Here is a 21829-nt window from a genome sequence, read left to right on the forward strand (position 1 = left end):
GTATGGGGATTTGCAGACCCATCAAGGATACAAGTTGAAGAAGACAAATTTATGCGAAGGTTACTTAGAGTCCCACAGAGCACTCCATCCTACTCAATTCATGAAGAGCTAGGTCTCTCTTACATCAGAGATGAGATACAATTAAAACCTCTATTGTGTTGGTTAAAAATATGGATTAACCCAGAAGCCACCTTGGGTAGGCAGATTTTAACCGATTGCATCAATAGGGAGCATGGGCATAATATTCATTGGCTGAAATATGTAAAGGAAACCCTTTCTGGTTTGGGTCTTGCCAACTATTATTATAAACCGGAACTGTTGGCAGCAAGGGATAAGATGATCATCAAGTTGGCATTTTTAAACCAGAGGGCATCTGCCAGAGAAGACACTGAGATGGTTAAACCTACTGTGAGAGCCCACTTACTCACAAAATCTAGCCCAGGCTTGGAACCATACCTGGGGTACCTTTATAACGCCCATGACAGATTCCTGATGACTAGATTTAGGATGAACCTACTCCACCAAACATTGGGGAGCCCATCAGGGTTTTTTACGTCAATCGAATTGCGGGGTCCAAGCGGCTGCGACTATAATTCTCTGCAGGACACGCTTCATTTTGTTTTATTGTGCCCTTTTTATGCTCACCCCAGGAGGCTGTTTTTAAAGAGTATTTTAAAGTCCTTGAGGTTCAAACACGCAAGGGTGGCGTTGTTATTTTTAAAACTGCTGTCCAAGGAGGCTCTTACACTTTACTGCACTGTGAATTTTTTAAGGATGGCGCGAGATTAAGAAATACGATAGATTTTGGCTGCTGAATTGGGTTATGAAATTCCTCTTCCGGTATTCGGGTGGTTTTGCATGCCAGAAACCCATATCCTTGCTTTTTACTGTGACGTGGAGCTTCATTTAAAATAATTGTTAGTCTGACCTAGTAGAATTCTTACGATGTCTTGCACTGATATCTGTACATAATTTTATTAATTATTTAAACAAATGTAGAGTGTTTTATCGATTGTGTTTTTAAATAACTGTTCTGCACTTTTATGGTATTGTTGGATACCGAATAAAGTAAATTTGAATTGAATTGAATTGATATTCTTTATTGGATAAGTATTAGGAATGTGTTGATTCCCCTTTGAATACATACAAAGTTTTAATTGAAGGTGGGAAAGGTTACAGCTGTCCCTTTAAATTGACACTCTGTACACTGAACTCTATGACCCAGTAGAAGGCTATGGCTGAAATGCATAGGTCTGGTTTGTGGGTTAACATGCGCTCCTTGTATTTTCCTGGTTATTTGCTTTATAGTTTATGGGAGCATTTGAAGCCAAACAAATCGCTTCTATAAAGGATTCCTGTGTGCAGTCCCTCTGTTGGTCCTGTCGATGGAGTGGTGAAAGCAGGGCTTTGTGCAGAAGCTTTCTTGAAAAAAAAATATATATATATATATATATATATATATATATATATATATATATATATATAAATGATATTAAATGCTGTAAGCAAACTCTGCCTCTCGAGTGCTTCTTAAACTGATGGGCAACCTCTGAGACATTGGATATTCCAACACGGCCATCCTGCCACGGAGAATGCACCACCCCGTCTTCTAAGGGGGCCACGCGGTGAAATAATCATCACACCTAGCTGTGGAGTGGCGGAGAGGGATAAAAGCGGAGCCGATGCTGAGGCTCATACAGGGCTTAACATTGCAGAATTATTAAGTTGTACAACCATTCAGGAGTACATGGCACTACAACTTCCAGCATTCCCGTACAGTTCTATTCAGACAGCCTTCAAAAGGGGCGTGCCATAAAGAATATGAAACGCTGGTAAAAGCCGATTTTGCACACAAGCCGCCATGCCTCTGACGAAAATTAATTTCGAAATGCGTTAGGCACGCAGTGCAGCTGGTGAATCACATCGGCATCTGGACTACGCTTGTAGTCATTGAATGCTGTAAGCGAACTCTGCCTCTCGAGTGCTTCTTAAACTGATGGGCAACCTCTGAGCCTTTGGATATTCCAACATGGCCGTCCTGCCGCGGAGAATGCACCACCCCATCTTCTAAGGGGGCCACGCGGTGAAATAATCATCACACCTACCTGTGGAGTGATGTTGAGGCTCATATAGAGCTTAACATTGCAGCATTATTAAGTTGTGCAACCATTCAGGAGTACATGGCACTACAACTTCCAGCATTCCTGGCACAGTTCTATTCAGACAGCCTTCAAAAGGGGAGCGCCATAAAGAATACGAAACGCTGGTAAAAGCCGATTTTGCACATGAGCCGCCATGCCTCTGAAGAAGATTAATTTCGAAATGCGTTATGCATGTAATGAAACTGGTGAATCACATCGGCATCTGGACTATGCTTGTACTCATTAAATGCTGTAAGCCAACTCTGCCTCTTGAGTGCTTATTAAACTAATGGGCAACCTCTGAGCCTTTGGATATTCCAGTGCGGCCATCCTGCCATGGAGAATGCACCACCCTGTCTTCTAAGGGGGCCACGTAGTGAGATAATCATCACACCTACCTGTGGATTGGTGGAGAGGGATAAAAGCAGAGCCAATGCTGAGGCTCATACAGGGCTTAACATTGCAGCATTATTAAGTTGTGCAACCATTCAGGACTACATGGAACTACAACTTCCAGCATTCCCGACACAGTTCTATTCAGACAGCCTTCAAAAGGGGCGTGCCATAAAGAATACAAAACGCGGGTAAAAGCCGATTTTGCACACAAGCCACCATGCCTCTGATGAAGATTAATTTTGAAACGCGTTAGGCACGCAGTGCAGGTGGTGAATCACATCGGCATCTGGACTACGCTTGTACTCATTAAATGCTGTAAGCGAACTCTGCCTCTCGAGTGCTTCTTAAACTGATGGGCAACCACTGAGCCTTCATATATATATATAAATATTTCACTTTCTTTCGCCCACAGACAAAGATAGACGACGTTATGTTCTGGCCAAATAATTTATTGGGACAGCTTGGAAGAACGCGTTTCGCCTGCCCAGCAGGCTTGTCCACCAACAAGTGAACAAGCCTGCTGGGCAGGCGAAACGCGTCCTTCCAAGATGTCCCAATAAATTATTTGGCCAGAACATAGCGTCGTCAATCTTTGTCTATGGGCGAAAAAAAGTGAAATATTACGGACCGTTCCTTGGTGGTCCCTTTGCGACGACGCACCTGTTGGTTTGGAGAGCGGCGGCTGTACCGAGGAGGAGAGGAGCGAAAATATATATAAATATATATATATATATATATATATATATCTATATATATATATACAGATATATATATATATTATCTACTGGCGCTCGCCAGTAGATAGTTATAGTTAGGACCGTGTTTCCATAGGAAATCCGCAAAATTCTATTTGGAATAACTTTGGCACTGGCTCCCGAATCCTCGCAACATTTTCAAAACAGGTGGGGCGCTCCGCTCCGCTCCTACTCTGAAAGTCTTGGGGGGATTCGTCAAGAGGGGGCTGAGAAAAAAGAGGGGGCCCAAAACACATTTTCCCCATGCAATTTTCCATAGGGACCTTTAGTCCAAGGTACAGCCCGAACGGCTGAACAGAATTACTTGAAATTTGGCAGAGAGGTAGTCCTCAGGTCAGGGATGTGCCTTTTGCAGGTCTGGTGTCAATCTGTTCAGTAGTTCCTGAGAAAATCAAAAGTAAAATCATATATATATGTGGGCGGAGCCTAACCACACATCTCATCCTGAGATCTGATTGGCTGTCAGCACTTCATCCAAGAAGTGTTGGCAGCCATCTTGGGACCAATATACATGATAGCACCTCATTAAAAAGCATTGCAGTTAATAGAAGGTTTTAAGACTTTAGTTACATTATAAATCATTTGTTGATGGTACCATACTCATTTTAGGAATTGTGGTATGTTCTAAGGTGATTTCACCATGTGAAAAAGCCTTCTGCTGGGATATCATGATTGAGAGAAAAATATTTTCTCATGCTTTTCCCACAGAGGTTTGGAAGGTGATCTATAAGCTAAACTGAGAGCTTATTTTCTGTAAATTCACATTATCTTTCTCAGTCATGTGAGAATGAAGTCTGACATTCTCTGTAAAACACGTACATCCAACAAGGGCAGAGACTGTCAGTTGATTCCTTTGTGTTCTACTGCAGCTTCCCAGAGTGTTCCAAAGAACAACTAGAGCGCTAACAGTCCTACTTATGATAAACGTATGGCACACCTGAAGCCATCTTGCTTGGATTAAAGTGGTAACTCTTAAAACATTTAATTTAAAAAGGAACAAAATGAGGGGGTTCATTTTTCCATAAAAAGTATGATTAGTGCTGCAGAAAGAAAAATTAGGGCACATTTTGAGTGACTTCTCAAATCCTCTTCTATTTCATTAAAAAATTCTGACATGCAGACTGAAACATGCACTTTCAATACCAGCAGCAGTTTTCCCTGGTGAGCAGTAGCTTTACTACAGTGATCTAATGAGCAAAAACAGTGCTAACATTCTGAATTTATGGCAAATGTATGACACATCTGAATGCCTTTGGAATCAAAGTAAAAAACTGAAAGTATTTCCTACTGAGGAGACTGCAGTAAATGAAGAAATTAGGAAACTTCATAACAAATAAGTCTGCCAAGATGGCCACCAGAGACAAAAGAGCCCAAATGTAGCCCAAATATCACCCAGATGTAGCCCAAGTATAGCCCAATGACAGAATGTCCCAGAGTGTTCTTAAAAACAACTAGAGCGCTTACTGTCTTCATTATGACAAAAGTATGGCACACCTGAAGCCATCTTGATTGGAATAAACTGGTAACACTTAAAACATTTAATTTAAAAAGGAACACAATGAAGGGGGTCATTTTGCCATAGAAATTATGATTAATGCTGAAGAAAGAAAATGAGGGCACATTTTGAGTGACTTCTCAAATCCTCTTCTATTTCATTAATAAATTCTGACATGCAGACTGAAACATGCACTTTTAATACCAGGAGCAGACTTCCATGGTGAACAGTAGTTTTACTACAGTGATCTAATGAGCAACTAGAGTGCTAACATTCAGAATTTATGGCAAATGTGTGACATATCTGAATGTCTTCATGATGGAATCAAAGTAAAAAACTAAAAGCATTTCCTACTGAGGAGACTGCAGTACATGAGGAAATTAGGAAACTTCATAACAAATAAATCTCCCAAGATGGCCACCGGAGACAAAAGAGCCCAAATGTTGCCCAAAAGTAGCCCAAAATCACCCAGATGTAGCCCAAATATAGCCCAGTGACATAAGTGTGCAAAACACTTATTATTTTGTGTTTTTGCAGTGTTATATAGTGCAGACTTGTCAGGTATTGGAGTGCTTTACATGAGCATTGGTTACATCACACAAGAACAGATTAATTTTGGTTGTAGACATGGGGAGACTAAGTGATTTGACCAGAATCACAGAATGTCGAGCTGAAGCAGAAACTCCAACCTGGTTCCCCAGTTGCAAATTCTGCAGTTCTGGAAGTAACACCACATCCTCTTCCCTACGTGCAACATTTAATCAAGTGAACAACTGGATAAAAAAACATAAAGATAACAAATAATTTAAAAGTGCTTTGTCGCTATTTGAAAACTCAGAAAATATGTCCTTATTTTAGTCTTTTAGAGCACTAACCATAATTTTGATGCCAATAAGACCCTCTCATATATGTAATTTCTAAAGGAAATGCTCTAGGTATTACAGTTTTGATTACATCAAGATAACGTCAGGCATTCCACACTTTTGTAATAAATATAGAATGTTAGCAATCTAGTTGTTCATTAGGATACTGTTGAGAGGCAGAGGCCAGGGGCACGGACTCTGAAAATTGAAGGCAGGTAGGAGGGTGCAAAGGCAACAATTTAACCACACTGAGCAGGCAGGAAGGGCCGTGGCACACAACAGACTATGGAGGGCAGTGGAAAGGAGGGCAGGGGCAACAAACCAACAATACAGGACTTGCAAGAGAGGCTGTGGCAATGTAATAGACCATTGTGGGCAGAAGGAAGAGGCAATGGTAGTACAATCATACATGCCAACAAACCCGATTCAGCCAGGAAACGTCCAATGTTTTTAAGCTCAAATGGGCTTTATTTGATCTGTCTCCTGTCTACAATCTCCTCTTTTTCAATGTAACTCAAAGGGGAAAATCAATTCCCCAGTTTGTTTTCAAAATCTCCCTCTTACCAAGTTTAAAATGTTCGCAAGTATGGTACATTGGATCATTGAAGGACATGGGGTAGGGACATGGACTTGGATAACAGAGGACAGGAGGGACATGGAGAGGTGCACCAAACTGACCCTGCAGGGCAGGCATCAGGGTTTGCAGCAGCACAATACACCACACAGGGCATGTGGGACGGGAGTGCAGCACAACAATCCATAGAAAGCAAGAGGGAGGGGACAGGACCATGCACATGGACAACAGAGAACAGAGGGGCAAGAGGCAATGGTAGCTAGCTGACCATAATGGACAGACAGGAGAGAAAGCTGCAGCGTAACAGACCATAAAGGGAAGGAGGGACGGATCAGGGGCATTACAATGGAACAGACAAGCCAGGAGGGAGGGAGTAGGGTCTGCACATGTAAACAGAGGGCTGGGGGAAAGGGGGCAGGGCAGGAGCAGCAAGATAGCCATGGAGGTCAGGCAGGATGGGCACTAGAAGCAAGACACACCATGAAGAGCAACACTGAGACTGTGATGGCATACACACAGACCATGGAGGGAAGGTGGGAGAGGGTCAGGGGCAGCTAACTGACCACACAGGGAAGGTGGGAGGGGCCATGGCAGCACAGAAGAACATGCATGGCAAGTGGGAGGGTTAGTGGCAGCACAATGGCTATGATGGGCAAGAAGGAGGGTGCAGGGGCATGCACAAAGGACGATGGAGGATAGAAGGGAGGGTCAGGACTTGTGCACAGACAAGAAAGTTCAGGGGAAGGGGCCTCACAACAGACCGCACGGGGCAGGCAGGAGGAGCAGTTGCAGCACAACAGACCAGGGAGGGCAGAAGGGTGTGGCAGTACAATGGACCATGTAGGACAGGAGGAAGAGGATAGGGGCATGGCATGTGGACAGGCAGGGTGGAGGTGGCAGGGACAGGTTACAGTCATCTGACAATGCTAGGCAGGTGGGAGGGGAGTGGCAGCTCAACAGAACACTCAGAGTAGATAGGAGTGGCAGGTCCATGGAACATGGTGGGCAAAAAGGATGGAGCAGGGGCATGCACAAAGACATCGGAGGGCAGGGGGAAGGAGAATAGGGGCAGCAAGCTAAGCACAGAGTTTAAGCAGGAGGTCAATGATGGGGCATATAATTGGGCAATGGAGGGCAGGAGGAGTGGACTGGTACATCATACTAAATTGAGGGCAGTGGCAGCACATCAGACCATGCATGGCAGGAGGGAGGAGGCTAGTCCATGGATTCACCCAACAGAGGATAGGGAGGAGGGGGATGGGGCAGCCAGCTAACTGTTCAGAGAAGGCGGGTATTATGAACTTTATTGTTTTTAAAACATGTGTCTGTGCGAACTACTTAAAATATGAACAAGTATGCAGCATAATCTCACTTTTATTCAGGAAGAAGAGGACGTTTGTGACTGTGACTCCGGGCTCACTTGGCAGAAACACCCCCTGCCCCTCCACCCCCTATCGCAAAATGTAATGCCCGTGAAAAGTGTAGGTGAACACAGTGTTATATAGAACATAGTCCTGAGAGCATGATTGAAAATGAAAACTAGATATAGTGTATGGTATAAACTATGCACCAAAAAGTGTGATATAAGATGAACCGGGCGTGAAATATAATATGCAATACATTGTGCGCAATTACAGATTCATTGGAGAGCGCGAGATAGCACAGGCACTAGCGGGTGCTATGCATTATGCGCCTTGGAGTGTAATATGCACAGGGCAGTGTTGTGTCACCTAACTAGTCTCTAAAGTTGTAATATAAAATATGTGCTGGGGAGTGTAACGTATTTTAATAAACAAAGGTCCTTGGCATAAGAGAAAATGATACGAATGTTTCAACATAGACTACAATGAGCACTATGGAGGTTCTTCCAATGTCCAGCCGGACAGAGGAATATTTATTCAGGCAAGATAACAGGATGGGCAAAATACAAAGCACAACAAGGATGGCGAACGGCACAGTCCTGTACCGAGCGTTAGAAAAGAAGGTGTAGGGAGTATAGACACAAGAAGGAAAAAGCAGGCAAAAAAGGGAGAGAGAGAGCAAAAGGCGGCTTACATTTACATACTAATACTGTGTAAGCTCAAACCAACAAACAACGCACTCATTTTGTCACAGTGGTTAATTAGTGGTGTTTGTTACAAAGGTCGACGTTTCGATCCCTAGCTCTCAATACTATGGGATCATCATCAGGACTAGAAATTGAACTGTTGCCTGATAGATAGTGTCAAGGAGCCTGGAGAACAGCTCACAGAGGAACTAGTAAGGCTCGGTGGGAGCCGGGGACAACTCGATGGGTGCCTGGGGTACGTTGGAATTCCGCGATGCTGGAAAGAAGGATCTCCGTGTTCGTGTTAAGGGACCGTCGGCGACTGATGAACCAAGCGATCAGAAAGACTGGAGCTTAAGGATACAGCCAGGGCGCAGGGGGCCAGAACCAAGTGTTCAAGGGCCTGCGGTGGACAGTCTAGGCAGCGGAAGGGGCTGCCGGGTAGTGCGGGACCGGAGCTCTCAAGGAGTAGCAGGCGGCCGGAGGGAGCAAGAGTCTGCTTCTCTGTTGGGCGTAATAGCCAAACGTTGCATATGCACTGTGACAAAGATATGGATCCCAGATTGTAATATGTATGGCATAGCACTGTGCGTTATAACATAGGCATCGAGGAAGGTACGTTAGATGGGGCAATATAACCCGTGCGAAGACAAGTGTGGCATGACATATTCACGGGGTGGTGTTACAGTGCACATGGGCTAGAGAGTGTCATAGCATATGCACTAGCTAGTGGAATACAACAGGTGTGTGGCACTCAGCAGGCAATGGTGGGTGTAACACAGCATTGGGCTCTGCCAGGAGCGCGCTGTGACTCTCAAGTGATGTTCGTCCCCTTTCCAGAGTGTAAAATAAAAAGTATTACACATCCGGCAGTGGATGTGTGTTTTATTAACCGTGAGGGGGGTTTCTTGCATAGTTTTGGTCGAATTTTTGTCGAATCCCCTTTGAATGGCTTGGTGTGCATGTGTATTAAATGTGCCCGTCAATAGCTACCCATGTTTGTATAAATAAACGACAAGGGTGTCTACCGGGATTAGGCACGGTAGGGCATCAGACATGTCAGAGCTTCACTAGTGGTGTAAATACATTCCACGTGGATTCATTGTATACATAGTCGCCTTTTAATGAATATCACGCAAATCGTCATGGTGATAGGTACGTACGGTTTGTCCAGCATGTCCTAGGTGTGTCTATAAATATATTTTTTTTTTAAATAATAAAAAACAGTGGCCGGCCCTGGGGATTGGGGTCAAAAAAATATAATTAGGAGACAGGCCCTGGGAGATGGGGTCATCAGGGCCAATAAATTAGAATAAGAAGGGGAACCACACAGCCCCCCTTCTTAAAAAATTAAAATAAATAAAAGACTGGCATCGTGCCGGAGTCCACGCCCCCTCCTTGCAGCACTCTGCAAACGCGCGCCCTGGCGAATTGTAAGTTGGGGAATTAATTCCTCTTCAATACTGAGGGTCCCTGAGGGCCAACTAGCCCAACAAGCATCTCCAGTATGCGTCAGGGAGCTGCGCTGCAGACAGGTGTTCTGAGGCCAAGCCCCTTTTTACACCTCTCTGCAACGCAGCTCTGTGGCGCTTACTGGAGGTACCTAGTGGTCTAGTTTGACCCTAGGGACCCTTAGGATTCAAGGGGACTTAATCTCTCAACTTAGAACAGCCACAGGGTGTGTTTACACAGTGGTGAAGGGAGGGGACGGGGCCTGAGGTGACGTGTGCAAACACGCATTATGGCACGTTTTAAATTGGGTATATAATTTCCCTTCAATACTGAGGGCCCCTGGGGGCTAACTAGCCCACCAAGTGCTTCCAGTAAGCGCCACTGAGCTGCATTGCAGAGAGGTGGTCCAGGCCGTGCCACTTTTTACACCTCTCTGCAACGCAGCTCTGTGGCACTTACTGGAGGTACCTAGTGGGCTAGTTGGACCCTAGGGACCCTTAGGATTCAAATGAACTTAATCTCCCAACTAAAAACGGACACAGGGCGTGTTTACACAGTGGTGAAGGGAGGGGACGGGGCCTGAGTTAACGTGTGCAAAAACGCCCTGTGGCCTGTTTTAAGAGGTAGTTTTAATCCCCCTGCCCTATTATATACTAGGGGCTTACAGAGGAGGTCATGCTAATCACAGGGGGACCCCAACGCATAATGTTGCCTAGTGTATGTAGGTTTTTTCACTGTATTCTAAGTGTCTTTTAACATAGCACTGGCTCTAGGACTGGTTAGTCAGACTCAGTTACCACCAGTATCCGTCTGAAAAAGTTGAGGGTACAGGATGATTTTGCAACAAGGCTTCTTTCTGCTCTTCTTTTTGTTCTTTCTGCACGTTATCCTTCTTCCTGCACTTTTCTTTGTCTTTGAGGACTTCTGTTGCTTCTTTCTGCACTTCTTTTTTTTCTTTCTGTGCATTTTTTCTTCTTTCTTCACATGTCCTATCTCTGTAGGCATAGTTAGAAATTAGCATTTAAAAAACCTTTGAAATTCACAGAAAAAACCATAGGTTTCAGGCACGTTATAGTTAGGAATTAGCATTTAAAAAACCTCAGAAATTCACTGAAAAAACCATAGGTTTCAGGGGTGTTATAGTTAGCTGGACTTTCCACTTGTACAAAACCATTGAAATTCCCCCGTTATAGTTAGTTCAGCTAACTATAACTCGCGCGCCCGCAATGCACTGCTGATGATGTCACATATTACATCACTCATGACATGGTCAGTGACATCACTCATGACATCACTGATGACATCTCAAATGACATCACTGATGACATCATCCTTGTCATAGAGTGGCAGACCTCCTCTCACCCTAATATTACCTTTGATACACACATTCAAAAATAGATACTACAATTTTCAAAACAATGGACATACCAATACCAGTTACAACAACCTCTTCAGTAATTCTAAGATCCACATACACATCCACTCATTCACCAACAGTCCTATACAGTCACTCATACATGTACTCACTCATCATATGTACTCATACACCTATACATCCTGTTACACAATGCCACTCATCCATAGAGTTACTCACACACATAGTCACTCATGCTAATAAAGAATCAAACATACATTTACTTGCATATACAGTTATACACACGCCACCACACTTACTTCTACGGAAACTTACACATACTTAGTCTTTTAAACAATCACTTATAGAAACACATACTTATTCATACAGGAACTCTTTCAATCTCTCACTCTCACATATACTCACTTATATACACCAATAGTCACATATACTAGTTTAAAACATATGTAGTTACTCATAAAGACACTATTGAGACAGACATTCACTCACTAACACACTCATACACACACTCATCCACCTATACAGTCCTGCACACATGCTGTCTTCAACACATACAAACAGTGAGTCACTCATTCATGTACCTATGCACTACGTAATACCCCCACCGAACCATGCAGACACTCAGACTGATACTCAAAAAAACAACTAATAACCTATATAGACACCCATGTAGCTACTCACCAACCCATGCAGCCACTTATACACAAAGTGAGAGACAGATACAGATATTTACATATTTAAACATTACTCACTAAGCCATGTATTCACTATGATAAACTTAATCAGTCAGTTACACAATCAATTTTTCAAAAACAAATCATCCATTTAGACACTTCTATACCCATTTATTCTTCCATCGACCTTGAGATATACATATATAAAACATATTTAATTTTCAGAAAAACACACATTCACTGGATGATGTCATCAGTGATGTCATCAGTGATGTCATTTGAGATGTCATCAGTGATGTCATGAGTGATGTCACTGACCATGTCATGAGTGATGTAATATGTGACATCATCAGCAGTGCATTGCGGGCGCGCGAGTTATAGTTAGCTGAACTAACTATAACGGGGGAATTTCAATAGTTTTGTACAAGTGAAAAGTCCAGCTAACTACAACACCCCTGAAACCTATGGTTTTTTAGTGAATTTCTGAGGTTTTTTAAATGCTAATTCCTAACTATAACGTGCCTGAAACCTATGGTTTTTTCTGTGAATTTCAAAGGTTTTTTAAATGCTTATATATATATGTATATATATTACCTACTGGCGTTCACTAGTAGGCAGTTATAGTTAGAACCCAGTTTCCATAGGAACAGCATTTTTTGTTTTGCTTATAACATTGGCGTTGTTTGATGAATCTGCATGAAATCTTCCAAACTAATTCTTTGTTCATATCAGCTCATATGTGGGAAGTTTGGGGGTGATTCGTCAAGGGGGACAAGAAAAAAGGGGGGTCCCAAAACGTGTTTTCTCCATGTTAATTTTTATAGGAAACTTTAGACAAGGCTACAGGTCGAACGGGTGAACGGAGTTACCCCAAATTTGGCAGGGAGAAGGTTCTGGGTCTAGAAAGCACGCTTTTGTTTATTTGGTATAAATCTGTTCAGTAGTTTTTGAGAACTATCGAAATTTACAGATATCAATATTTGGGAATTCTGCCATCTGATTGACTGAGGCGTTACGAGCACGAGCTTGCTGCTTATCGGTTGTGAGCGCTGCAAGCGGTTGCAACTAGGAAGTGTTGGCCGCCATTTTGTGATTCCGTCGAAGCGAGTAAGGGGAAAAAAGGGCAAAAAAAAGTGGGAAAGAGGAGGGTAGGAGCACTGAAACCTCTGTGGGGTGTTTAGGGTGTGCTGTAGACGGGGTGTGAAGCGAAGTATTCACCCCTAGCGGTGTGAAAGTGCTGGGCTATGGAAATTAAGTGAGGTATTGCCTAGAGTCTGATGCTGCTAAGGTGAGCTGGTGCGGGAGTCTTGGATTAAAGCGTGAGACCAAATCGTGTGTCTTATGCTGTGAAATCATGTGCCGTGGCCACTGCACTACACCTGTGGAAGTAGTGTCAGCATGTGTTTATACCTACTAGGACGAACTACTGACCCGTACTGGTCTGAAAGTCCTGGGTTACGGAAAATATGTGAGGTATTGTGTACAGTCTCATGGTGCTAGCCTGAGCTGCTGCCGGACTAGGGGATGAAAGCGTGAGTCCAAACAGTGTGTCATATGCTGTGAAGTCATGTGCTCTGGCCGCTGTGCCACATCTGTCCAAGTAGTGTCAGTATGTAGTTATACCTACTCAGAAGAACTTTTGTTTCGAACATTGTAACTTGTGTATGGTGCTTAGGGGGTGTTATACAGGGAGTGCGAAGGAAATTTTGTGCATATCAAATCAATTTGGTATTTGTAAAGTGCAAACTACTCACTCTACGGGTCTGATGGCGCTGTGGGCATAAGCTGAGCTGCTGACGGACTCGGGGTAAAGCCGGTGAACTACTGACCCCTACTGGTCTGAAAGTGCTGGGTATGGAAATTAAGTGAGGTATTGCCTAGAGTGTCATGCTGCTAAATTGAGCTCCTGCTGGACTCGGGTATGAAATCGTGAGCCTGTGTTTGCTATGCTGTGAAGTCATGTGCTCTGGGCGCTGTGCCACACTTGTCCAACTTGTATATGGTGCTTAGGTGGTGTTGTACAGGGAGTGCGAAGGTAAATCAATACGGTATTTGTAAAGCGCAAACTACTCACCCCTATGGGGGAGTAGAGGTGGTGATCAAAGCAAGAGCTCTGTGCTGCAAAGTCAGATGGTCTGGCCGCTGCGTCACAGCTGTGTGGAGAATACATTTTGGTGAGGGTCCAGGAGTTGCCGTTACCTGGCCCTAAAATAGCAGGCCTAAGTTGTCAGTTATAGGGTGGCTCTAAAAAGAGCCCTTGTGTTGATTAGTTGGAGCTACATATAAGTGCGGATTCACAGCTTCAAGTTATTCAGGAAAACTTGATTTCCGTGATCTGTGAAGTGTACTCCATCACTTCTGTAGATATCAGCCATATCAAAACGTATGTTGTTGTTGTAGATCGACCCCATTCTATGGTCTCTGAGGTATGCAGACACAGCTTTGTTGACATTCTTCCTAGATTTTTCAATCTGAGGACAAAATTGGTTTGACCATTTCCACTTCTGTCTTTGGCATATATTGGAATATACAAAGACAGTTTGAGGGAAAAGTAACATTAATTGTCCAAAGGTGTCCTTCATAAGCATTTCCAAACCTACCCCAGTCAATGTGCCTAGGTCGTTTCCACCCCAGTGCACAATCATGATGTCAGGGTGTTGGAGATGCAAACAGGTTTTAACCAAAGGCAACAATTTGTGCCACTTCAATCCTTTCTGAGCAAACCATTTAATGTCCACATTTTGTAAACCTAGGTCTAAGTCAATACATCTCTGTTCTGCATACCTCTTGCACAAGAAAATATAGCTATGTCCTACGATCCACACTAGCATTTTGAAGGTATGGCTGGAAGGTATGGAAAGATGTCTGTAGCTCATGCAGTTCCTTGGTAGAATAAGAGATATGTTTAAAGATGGGGAACTACTTTTTATTGCCATACAAACCAATACGTGATTGGGAGACGAAAATAATTCCTTTTTAAAAGTAGGGTGCACATTTGTTTTGTGTAAAAGCATCTTTGTGATTGGTTAAGAAAAAGCAGTTTCAACGTGGAGTACATATCATAGGATAAAAGTTATCAACTCAACCACACCTGCTTCTTGCATTTGGAAGGCACTGTTCGAACTTAAAACAACCGTGAACTTTTAACCTGCACGTGCCGTTAAATGATCGAGAGAATGTTGCAAAAAAAATAGTTAAGTTTAAAATGATTGATGAACTTTTAACCTGCACATGTTGTAGAATGTTCTAGAAAGTGTGTTGATAGAATACGTTGCACTTCTGACTTCTATGTGTTGTTGAATATTTAAAAAAACCTGTTTATATGGAAAATTAAAAAGAAACCAAGAGAGAGAAGTTTTGAAACCTAAAAGAATCAAGAAACTATTCTAATTTGTTCTTGACATGTATTTATTTGTGGAGCAACAAAATTATAGACAGAATAGCACCAGGAAGAGGAAGAAGCAGGGAGTGGGGGGACGGGGGGAGATAGGCAGAATGGCAGACATGCACAATTAAGTATAGCACAAGTATAGACAAACAATGGCCAAAATGAAACACACCAACAAGGAGCACAAGTCACACAATTCGTCAACATCACATCAGTGAACGAGCATAGAAGTGAAAATCACGCTGCATTCACAGAGGTCGTTGGTGTTGTGGGATGTCTGTGACCGTGGTCATCATGGATTAGATGCCCAGCACGTGGCAAATGGGTGAGTTCACTGTCTGTTACGTTGCAAACAGCTGCTCCTCCCTCCCACGAGCTCCCACACTTTTGTACTGTGCTCTGTTGTATCTCGTGCACTCGTACGGCACACCATTGCAATGCCTATTTGCACATGTGCTGCTGCAATCCAACTACACCATCACAGTGCCGTTTGGAGGTGGTGCATGCCACTTTACAACATCGACTGCTGCGGCCCTTGTGGCAGGCCACACCAGAGCACAGAGACACACTTACCGCACTTCCTGTACACGGAGATGTCTGAGATGCCCCGTTCCCGTTGTCGGATAGGCACACCCCTGCACTGACCTGTGTACTCCGGACCTGCACACGCCGGTTGAGCATGCAGGAGGATGCGTGCGTAGCTACATGTCCAGGCTCACTGCCAACGCTGAGGTGATAGCACACTGTGATGTTGCAGGGCTGGTGCCTATCATGCTAACACAATGACGAGAGGGACACACTTGCTCAGATGCGGGTTTGGGGGGTGTTAGCTGTCCCGGAATTGTTCCGAAGAGTCTTGTGGCCCTCATGGGAATCCCTGTATCATGCTCATTTATTCCATGGCACCTGTGGGTGTTCTGGTGTGGCTCTTGGCTGTGTTCTCTTTCATGGTGCAGGTAGTCGTCCTGCTTAACACCATCAGAAAGCAGGTGAAAAATCCCAGGTGCTAACGTGGCTTATCGCTGGAATTTGTTTCGCATTGCAGTTGGTGTGAAAGTTATGATGTGATTTTTTGCATGTGCAGGACAATATACGAACTGGTCAGTGTATCTCATCAAGATCCAGCACCTGATGCCCGATTCCCAATCAATATAAATACAATGAGGTTTCGTAAATGATTTTGTGTGTACACTGCGAGTGCAGCCACTACGTCAGTGCAATTCAATACAGGGTTTTAGTATTTAGAATACATCGCAAAGGTGCACCTCGTGTCTTTTTGTACGGGAACGGCTAGTCTTCATTTCATTATCAGCACTTTAATGGAAGTAAAGTTGAGAAAAATCTAACACAATATTCAGAAGTTGGTGGAAACTGCAGATATCACCAGTATTCCCGCGATAAGTCCTCTAAAATTTAAGACCATGGTGGACTTCATTGAATAACAGTGCACACGACTGGGCTCCCCACCTCGGGTGCCATCTGCAGGGCCTCTGCCCTCGGATCACTAGTTTCAGTTTCTGGAGTGGCAATATAAACAGTTGCTCCTAAAGGACAAGCCTGAACACTTAGGTGAATATCCCCTGCACCAGCATTCCACGGAAATTCTTTCCTAGCTCTCCCACATAGACGACGATGTCATAATAGCACGGTTCAGGTCGCAACACCGTATGACGTCATAGGAGCCATAAGAGGACCTCGTCGGCGTGCTGACATCAGTTCCACCCATTTTTTCCATGCCACCGAGGTAAACAGGTGGACCGACACATTTTCACATGTATACATAGTATACTAAATATATTATCTACTGGCGGTCACCAGTAGATAGTTATAGTTAGGACCTAGTTTCCATAGGAAAAGCGTTTTTTCTTTTCTCAATAACTTTGGCGCTGGTTGATGTATCTTCGCGAAATTTTCAAAACTTGTAGCCGCTCCAATCCTAAAAGTTTCGGGGTGACTCACCAAGTGGGGGCTGAGAAAAAAGGGGGGTCCCAAAACGTGTTTTCTCCACGTTATTTCCCATAGGAAACTTTAGACACGATTACAGCCCGAACTGCTGAACGGAATTACACCAAATTTGGCAAAAAGGTAGCCCGTGGTTCAGAAAGAAACCTTTTTTTTAAATGGTGTAAATCCGTTCAGTTGTTCCTGAGAAATTAAAAAAAATAAAGGTCAAAAATCAATTTCCCATGGGAAACTTTAGACACGGTTACAGCTGAAACAGCTGAACGGAATTACACGAAACTTGGCAAAAAGATAGTGCTTGGTTCATAAAGCGACCTTTTTTTTAAATGGTGTAAATCCGTTCAGTAGTTTTCGAGATATTAAAGGAAAAAAATCTTTTTATATCTGGGCGGGACCTAACTACACAAGCACAAGCTAGGCTCTAATTGGCTGCCAACACTTCAATCCAGGAAGTGTTGGCAGCCATCTTGGTGCAATGCATGCGCTGCTCACTACACAAACACCACTGCACTGCCCTAAACCCTAAAGCACTACCCCAGCACGACCCCCTACACTGCACGAACACCACTGCACTGCCCTAAACCCTGAAACACTACCCCAGCATGACCCCCTACACTGCCCGAACACCACTGCACTGCCCTAAACCCGGAAACACCATCCCCAGCACGACACCCTACACTGCCCGAACACCACTGCACTGCCCAAAACCCTGAAACACCACCCCCAGCACGACCCCCTACACTGCCCTAACACCACTGCTCTGCCCAAAACTCTGAAACACCAGCCCCAGCACGACCCCCTACACTGCACAAACACCACTGCACTGCCCTAAACCCTGACACACTACCCCAGCATGACCCCCTACACTGCCCGAACACCACTGCACTGCCCAAAACCCTGAAACACCACCCCCAGCACGACCCCCTACACTGCCCGAACACCACTGCTCTGCCCAAAACCCTGAAACACCAGCCCCAGCACGACCCCCTACACTGCACAAACACCACTGCACTGCCCTAAACCCTGAAACACCAGCCCCAGCACGACCCCCTACACTGCCCGAACACCACTGCACTGCCCTAAACCCTGAAACACCAGCCCCAGCAAGACCCCCTACACTGCCCGAACACCACTGCACTAAACCCTGAAACACCACCCCAGCAAGACCCCCTACACTGCCCAAATACCACTGCACTGCCCTAAACCCTGAAACACCACCCCATGTACAACACCCTACACTGCCCGAACACCACTGCACTGCCCTAAACCCTGAAACACCACCCCATCACGACCCCCTACCGAACCGCACTGCACTGCCCTAAACCCTAAACACCACCCCCAGCATAACCCCCTATACTGCCCGAACACCACTGCTCTGCCCTAAACCCTGAAACACTACCCCCAGCACGACCCCTACACTGCCCGAACACCACTGCTCTGCCATAAACCCTGAAACACTAGACCCAGCACGTCCCCCTACACTGCCCGAACAACACTGCACTGCCCAGAACCCTGAAACACTAGCCCCAGCACAACCACCTACACTTCCCGCACACCACTGCACTGCCCTGAACCCTGAAACATTAGCCCCAGCACGACCCCTACACTGCCCGAACACCACTGCACTGTCCTAAACCCTGAAACACTAGCCCCAGCACAACCGCCTACACTGCACGAACACCACTGCACTGCCCTAAATCCTTTAACACCAGCCCCAGCACGACCCCCTACACTGCCCGAACACTACTGCACTGCCCTAAAACCTGAAACACCAGCCCCAGCACGACCCCCTACACTGCCCGAACACCACCGCACTGCTCTAAACCCTGAAACACCACCCCCGCATGACCACCTACACTGCCCGAACACCACTGCACTGCCCTAAACCCTGAAACACCATCCCCGCACGACCCCCTACACTGCCCGAACACCACTGCACTGCCCTAAACCCTGAAACAACACCCCCCAGCAAGACCCCCTACACTGCCCGAAAACCACTGCCCTAAACCCTGAAACACTACCTCCGGCAAGACCCCTACACTGCCCAAACACCAATGCACTTTCCTAAACCCTAAAAGACTAGTCCCAGCATGACCCCCTACACTACCCAAAGACCACTGCACTACCCTAAACCCTAAAACACTGCCCCCAGCACAACCCCCTACACTACACAAACACTGCTGCACTACCCTAAACCCTAAAACACTACCCCCAGCATGACTCCCTACACTACACAAACACCACTGCACTATCCTAAACCCTAAAACACTACCCCCTACACTACACAACTACCACTGCACTACCCGAAACCCTAACACACTACCCCCATCACGACCCCTACACTACACAAACACCACTGCATTACCCTAAACCCTAAAACACTACCCCCAGCAGTACTCCCCACCCTACCCAAACACCACTGCACTACCCTAAACCATAAAACACTATCCCCAGCAGTACCCCCTACACTACCCAAACACCATTGCACTTTCCTAAACCCTAAAACTCTACCCCAAGCAGTACCCCTATACTACCCAAACACCATTGCACTACCCTAAACCCAAAAACACTACCCCCAGCATGACCCCCTACACTACCCAAACACCACTGCACTACCCTAAACCCTAAAACACTCCCCCAGCACGACTCCCTACACTACCCAAACACTACTGCACTACCCTAAACCCTACATGTACCCCCAGCATGACCCCCTCCACTACCCAAACACCACTGCACTACCCTAAACCCTAAATCTACCCCCAGCATGACCCCCTACGCTACCCAAACACTACTGCACTACCCTAAGACACTACCCCAGCACGCCCCCCTACACTACCCAAACACCACTGCACTACCCTAAACCCTAAAACACTACCCCCAGCACGACCCCCTACACTACACAAACACCACTGCCAAAAAAAACTTACTTTTCATCCAAAATCCAGCTCGCGGAGAACCGGCCAAGAGAAATATTCTCCATCGTTCAAGATCTCGCTTATTCCGATAGAGCCTCACTAAAACCTTCCCCATCACAACCACTATGCGATTCCCTCAACTCCTTCTTCCTCGACAAAATCAGTAAGATTAAAGCTAAGATCCCCCCCCTTCCCCGGCTTTCACTGACCCTTGCTGTCCTCCAGCTACAGCACGTCTTGACTCAATTCCTCCCCTCACGAACGATTCACTCTCCTCTATTCTTCCGCTGGTTAAATCCGGCTCCCCGTTGGACCCCTGCCCTGCTTATATTTTGAAGCAGATCTACTCTCACTGCCCCTCACCGCCCCTTACGCTTCTCAACAGCTCGTTGTCCCAGGGTATTGTTACCCCCGCACTCAAATCGGCAGTGATCGTTCCGATCTTAAAAACACCTGGGGCGGACCCTTCGGATCCAGCCAACTACCGCCCCATCTCTCTTCTGCCTTTCTTGGCAAAGGTACTGGAACGTCATGTAGTCAAAACCTTGAGTGAGTTTGTGGAAAGAAATAGTGTCTTGGCTTCGAGACAGGCCGGTTTCCGCTCAGCTCATTCAACTGAGTCTGTAATTATATCTGTCCTGGATAACCTACGACAGGGAATGGACACTAATCAACCACAGGCCCTGGTCCTTTTGGATCTTTCCGCCGCATTCGACACGGTGGACCATACCATCTTACTCTCACGTGTCGAGGCGGCGGGAATCGGAGGGACGGCCCTGTTATGGCTATCCTCCTTCTTGAGCGGTCGGATTCAGGCGGTTCGCCTGGGTGAGTATTCAGCTGATTTTCGGCCCATCCAGTGCGGGGTCCCCCAAGGATCCTCTTTGTCCCCCCTTTTATTTAACCTTTACATTGCCCCCCTTATTTTTGCTTTACAGCAGCTGGAGGTCTCTGTGTACAACTACGCAGACGATCTCCAGCTCATCTTTTCCCTCTCTTCCTCCCTCGAGTCAATATCTAATTTTCAGTTCATCATGACTTTTATCCAGGACTGGATGAACTTCAACCACCTGAAACTCAATCCCGATAAAACGGAATTGGTGTTGACAGGTGGTTGCTCCAGTCCCTGGTCCTCTTCCTTTTGGCCCTCTTCCTTAGGCTCCCCACCTATTTCTGTCCCCTCCGTCAAAACTCTTGGGTTTAAAATTAACAATCAACTCTCCCTACACTCTCAAGTCTCTGCCGTCGTATCCTCAGCCTTCCTCTCCCTCAGGACAATTCGCAAAGTCTCACGATTCTTTTTCTCTGATGCGCTCAAGCTAATACTTCTGGCCATGGTAACATCTCGCCTAGATTACGGCAATGCCCTTTATCACGGCATGCCTGAATACCTCATGAGGCGTCTTCAATTGGTCCAAAACCAAGCCGCTCGGCTGGTCTTTAATTTACCAAAATCACACCACGTTACACCCCTCCTTGTCTCCCTGCACTGGCTCCCTGTCCGGCAGCGTGCCTTATTCAAGCTTGCCTGTACCATCTTTAAAGCCCGGACAGGCTCTGCCCCTTCTTTCATTAACACAGCCATTCAAGACTACATTCCATCGAGAGAACTCCGTTCTTCTTCCCACCACCTCCTCGTGGTCCCTCGCTTCAAACGGAAGAAGTGGGGGGGCTCCAAATTTTCGACCACGGCCCCAGCTTTTTGGAACTCCCTTCCAATCTACCTGAGAACCTGCTCCCAGTACCCTCTGTTCCGTAAAGGCCTCAAGACCTTTCTCTTTACCCAAGCCTT

The 21829-nt window shown here is 45.5% G+C and overlaps 1 protein-coding gene across 2 annotated transcripts in view; it reads left to right on the plus strand.

Moving 5' to 3' along the window:
* Nucleotides 1-21829, plus strand: part of LOC146812990 (killer cell lectin-like receptor subfamily B member 1B allele A) — a 637615-nt gene that overhangs the window by 116968 nt on the left and 498818 nt on the right. The window contains exon 3 of one of the 2 annotated variants that reach the window (XM_085614661.1): nt 16399-16428. The exons of the other annotated variant lie outside the window; for it this stretch is intronic. Coding sequence (XP_085470787.1) covers nt 16399-16428 — 30 coding nt within the window. The remainder of the gene's footprint in view (nt 1-16398; nt 16429-21829) is intronic. 2 annotated transcript variants of the gene reach the window in all.

This window comes from Triturus cristatus, chromosome 7, assembly GCF_964204655.1.
Source record: "Triturus cristatus chromosome 7, aTriCri1.1, whole genome shotgun sequence".
Classification (NCBI taxonomy): Eukaryota; Metazoa; Chordata; class Amphibia; order Caudata; family Salamandridae; genus Triturus; species Triturus cristatus.